General features: G+C 41.5%; 2 protein-coding genes across 2 annotated transcripts in view; both read left to right on the plus strand.

Moving 5' to 3' along the window:
* socs2 (suppressor of cytokine signaling 2) overlaps positions 1–1414 on the plus strand; it is a 4731-nt gene extending 3317 nt beyond the window's left edge. Inside the window, exon 3 of the mRNA XM_060049125.1 lies at positions 1–1414. This exon is cut by the window's left edge and continues 1124 nt beyond it. The gene's annotated coding sequence lies outside the window, so the exon portion shown is untranslated.
* A 1655-nt stretch (positions 1415–3069) lies between these two features.
* On the plus strand, positions 3070–4760 carry cradd (CASP2 and RIPK1 domain containing adaptor with death domain). The gene is made up of 2 exons (XM_060049139.1): positions 3070–3551; positions 4254–4760. The coding sequence occupies exons 1-2, from the start codon at positions 3242–3244 to the stop codon at positions 4424–4426; spliced, it is 483 nt and encodes a 160-aa protein (XP_059905122.1). The 5' UTR covers positions 3070–3241; the 3' UTR covers positions 4427–4760.
* The last annotated feature ends 272 nt before the right edge of the window (positions 4761–5032 follow it).

The raw sequence follows: 5032 nt of genomic DNA on the forward strand, positions 1-5032 counted from the left end.
TTCTTCTTCTTCGTCTCTTTCGGACTGTTTTCCACCCGACCCCGTCCCTCCTGCTTTTGTATCGTGGGTTAACCTTTGAGGCACCAGGTGCTTTACTCGGTCGACATTGTTTGAGGACGTCCAAAACACTCGACTAAAGAGAGCTCCGGTCTCCTCAGAAGGCCTCTGTTGCTACTGTCCAATCTCCCTCTGAGGAATTTATTTTCTCTTTCTTTTTTCTTCCTCCTGTGTTTCTAAGAAGCGGTGACATGAGGCCGAGCGGTTCTATTCATACTCATACTGGAGTAGTATCCATTATGCTAGGCTGTACTTCCCGTCAGATACAGCCACTACATGCATTCCTTCTGCCCATCATTACAGAATAAGGATTGATACGTTGCACTGACACCAGATCTCCTGCTAGCCTGTCACATTACCAACAGTTCCCCCGTGATTGGATCTGGGACCAAGACATTTGGTAATACACCAGGCATACAAACGGACAGAATTACGGCGGTCACAGTATTGTGACTCACTTTGTTTTTCCTCTATTGCTGAGGTCAGTTGCTAGGTGATATCTTAATTGGATATGTCAGTTGTGATCGCCTTGGACTATTATGAAATTGTTTTTGTTAAGGCAAAAGAAAATGCAAATATCGGAATGAAAGATAATGTGTTGTTGGTTCAAAAGAATAAACTGATAGCTGCTGTTAAGACAAAGGAAGTACATTTTTCTGATGGCAATTATGTTCTTGTGCTATATATATATATATATATATTATTGTTTTGTTTATGTAATTGCTCATCTCTACAGGATTTTTTCAATGGTTTATTTTCTTATTTTTTAACGCTCTTTAAGAAGTGCCCAATCATAGCATTCAGGCTACACATCGCTGGGCAATAAAAAGTCAGGGTGATTTCTGAATTAAATATTTGGGGCCAGGTGCTAATTCACTATCCCAGTAATGTCCAACCAAAATAAAGGTAGAATGGCTGGTCTGTCTGCTCTGAAGTAAGGAATCCTTGCCCCGCGACGCCACAAAACAGCCAGCTGGTCAGGGAAACATAAGGTGCGGTAAAAACAAACTGATCTCTGCTTTGTATTACTGGATCTTAATAACTGTACAGCATACCTATGGTCGCGGCAAAACATTTGGTAAAAGTATTTATTGATTGTGTGCAAATGTTGTTTTCCTGATAAAATATTTTTTTTTAAACAAAGCCGTACACTATTGGAACGCATGCTATCTCTCCTTGAAAACACGATGGGGAGTGAATGTATTGTGGTGCTGATCCCTCAGCTGTTGTTTCCTCATGCGCTTTTGTAGATGCAGTCTAAATTGATTTCACTTTGTGAGGGTTGGGGAGGAGGGGGGGGGGGGGTATATACACAGAAGAAAGGCAAATAATAAAAGACTGGAAAATAAAGTCTGAACTCAAACTACGATTATTGAAACATGCTCCCGTGCACCTCTTTTAAAAAACAACTTTAGTTTTACTCTGAACGATTTGCATTAGCGGCTGAGATTACTTCCTACTTCCTCGCTTCAAAACTGTGACTCATTGTTCTGGCCAAGGACGAAGCTGACGAGACCTCACACTTTCAGAATCTTTCGGGGGAAGGGAAACGGCTCAGTGGGCTGGTCGGACGTCAGGTGTGTGCATAATAAACCCCTTATGTTAAGCTCACATAAGGTCGTGACTGCTGCTCCACCTAAGCCCCTTAGGTCATTAGGTCTGTTTTGCAACATGTCCACTTGACACCACCCCTGACTTAACAAGATTTTCAGTGTTTCCGAAGCAGGCTGCTGCTTCAGTACGGTGGTTTCCGCTGTGCTGGTTCATCCCACAGCGTCTCTAGTTACCCGGGTCCAAATCCGGTTTCCGGTGCAGTCTGCAAAAACCCATTATGATTGGAAAGCGAAATTGGAAACCTTAGTTAGGAATGGTGTTGTTGTGACTCAGCCATTAGACCAGTTGAGCTCTTCCTACCTTAGGCCCAGAGAATGAAGGGTTAGCCATCACCACACCACTCAAACCTGACTTGGAATCACCTCGAATATATCGGACCATCAAGAAAAACGGTTTGAGTCTTCTGCCTAAAGCGTAAGGCAGTTCTGTGATCTGCAATACTGGATTAACAAAGGAAGGGTGAATGGCTGTTAGGAGTTCTCTGAAAGCTTTTGCTATAAACTTCCACACAGCTGTCATCAGTTTAGTTTTTCCCACCCCAATCTCTCACATGGATAAGTGTGGTTCTAATATTCAACCAGCCGCTAACCATTTGTGGAATAACAATGTCCATATTGTCTAGAAACCCATTCTAACGCAACAATACTTGGACGAATAAGAATGATAGTGATGTTATTATAACCCTAGCTCTGTGCTTGCAGGCGAAGCCGTCTCTACACATTGTCAGGTGCAATGAATGGCTATTATGCCCTGGTTGGCAAAAGTCCAGGCACTCTGAGCGTTATTTACACACAGGTAAGATGGCCACGCCAAAGGGACACTGTGGGATTGTCACGACTTACAATGGAGTGTCTGTGAGGCTTTTTTGCGGTGTCATTATTGATGTTCAACCTTAATCTAGTTTAACTCAACCCTCAACTGAAGAGTTAGCTGCACAAGCACAGCTGTCCTCAGGTACAGGTTCACCTCCGCTCATTGTTAGTGTGCAGGGCCAAAATCAGTGGCCAGCCCTCCAATCAGCCAAGGCAGAGAAGCTTCTTATGAAGGATGACTTATTTATTATCTGGCTCTGGCATTAGACATAGTATACTCTCAAATGATTATAAAAAGTAAAATGTGCAATATTATAAAAATTACAGTATCTCTCTCTCTCTCTCTCTCTCTCTCTCTCTCTCTCTCTCTCTCTCTCTCTCTCTCTCTCTCTCTCTCTGTCTCTCTCTCGACTATCTGTCTTGATAAACAATTTCCATACTAAATATAATCAGAAATAATAAATAATATTTATATAATAATAATATATACTAATAATATTTTCAATAAATACATAGTAATCATTATTGGAATTGCTTAATTTATATTTGGTGTTTTTTACCAACCTCTTCTAATCTATTAGTTCCGTGTGTCAGGTTTCCAGTCGGACCATATACCGGGGAGCATCGTCACTCTGTGATTGTAACGTTGTTATTATACATCCACGGGTCGTAACATTAACCGACACTATCTCGTTCCTTGGCCTTAATCCAGCTAATTCACACTTGGCTATGCCAGCGACCCTGCCGATCCTAGTAGCATGGACCAGGCCCACAGGGAGGTGCTACGGAAACAGCGACTGTACCTCTCAAACCAGATACTAGTCAGCGACACGATCGTTCAGTTTCTCTACCAGGAGAATATTTTGACGGCGAGTCACGTTGAAGAGATCGAGTCCCAGAATACCAGCAAGAGGAAAACCCTGAGTCTCCTCGATGTCCTGCCGACTCGGGGACCCCGGGCCTTCGACCTGTTCATGGAGTCGCTGCTCCAGGACTTCTCCTGGGTCAGAGACAGTCTGCTGCAGCTGCTAGAGGCGCAGCCTGCAGCCACCGGACCGGGCTCTGAGGGTGAGCCTTCAATGCACTGTCAAGGAAACACACTGACTTCCATGAGCGCTAATGCACTGTAAAGAATGTACACTGACTTCCATGAGAGTTTAATGCACTGTAAAGAATGTACACTGACTTCCATGTGAGTTTAATGCACTGTAAAGAAAGTAGGCCTACACTCACTTCCATGTTATCTACGCTAATAATTTGTTGTCGTCTCGGTGAAATGTGAGACACGTCAAAAGCACACAGCAAACTCTGTTGGCACAGAGGATGGATGATAAATAGTTGATATTTTAGTGACATAATGACTAATAATAGACTAGCATCCCTCCCTTAATGTAAAGATTGCCATTTAGATTGCATGGACACACGGAGTCACATTGAGTGTAAATCGAATTGATGACATTTTCGCACAGTGGGTATATTTGTTCAATAATATGCTGTGTAAATGCATAATAGATATCATCTTTACTGAAATTCTTCATGAATATCCAAAGAAATTAAATATAAGTTTATGTTATTACAATATAGTGTACATATGTTAATATTATATTGTATGTATTTTACAGATTTAATAGAAATAGCCAAACCACAATATCAGAGCAGAAAGGAGACCCTGAACTAGGCCAGGGTGTAACTTTATCCCGGACAAATACCCTCTTGACCTTACAGCTGATGAACTCCCCATAACTGACCACTTTCTCCTGTCATTCACAGTGCAACTCACTCTCTCCGTCTCTAAAACACCACGCCTCATTTCATTCCAGAATATAAAGAACATCAACCCTGCCACTCTCACTTCAAGTATCAACTCCTTCCACCTCACTGACATCCACAATCTATTAGGGGTGGGAATCTCTTGGCACCTCACGATTCGATTCCGATTATGAGGTCAACAATTAGATTCTGAAGCGATTATCAATGCATCTCGTTCCAACAAATCTTTTTATGGACATTTCCATGCGTGATTTTCAAAAATATATTTATACATCTGGGTTTGCTACTCAGAGTTTGCTAATCCCTTCCTACTTTTGTGATGATCATTAAAGACATCAGATGAATTAACTTATCTAATACTTCATAAGAGAGAAAGCTTTTGTCACAAATATGACTTTCTATGAACAATGCAATAATCAATGCAGCTTGCATTACAACACAATATGGAAGTATTTAAAAAATAGGTTTCAGTTTTATTTTCTTTCTAATCTTTCTTTTCTATGTAAACTGCTCTTGAAGTAGAAGGAGTTCTTGTGTCTGGCTGTGAGTTTGCGCGCATGCTTTGCTTAGGCTGAATCGCAATCGTGTCAAGACAAATCAGATTGGCCAATACACACTGAAGATAAATTCAATCATTTTAAAATTACGAAAATTATCCCTCTCTGGCGAACAGAATGTTGCAGCGATTATTCATTTATCTGCATCGAGACAGAATCGTTCTAGCGAGAATCGCGATGCATCGAAGAATCGATTATCTTCCCCACCCCTACAATCTATCC

This window comes from Gadus macrocephalus, chromosome 4, assembly GCF_031168955.1.
Source record: "Gadus macrocephalus chromosome 4, ASM3116895v1".
Taxonomy (NCBI): Eukaryota; Metazoa; Chordata; class Actinopteri; order Gadiformes; family Gadidae; genus Gadus; species Gadus macrocephalus.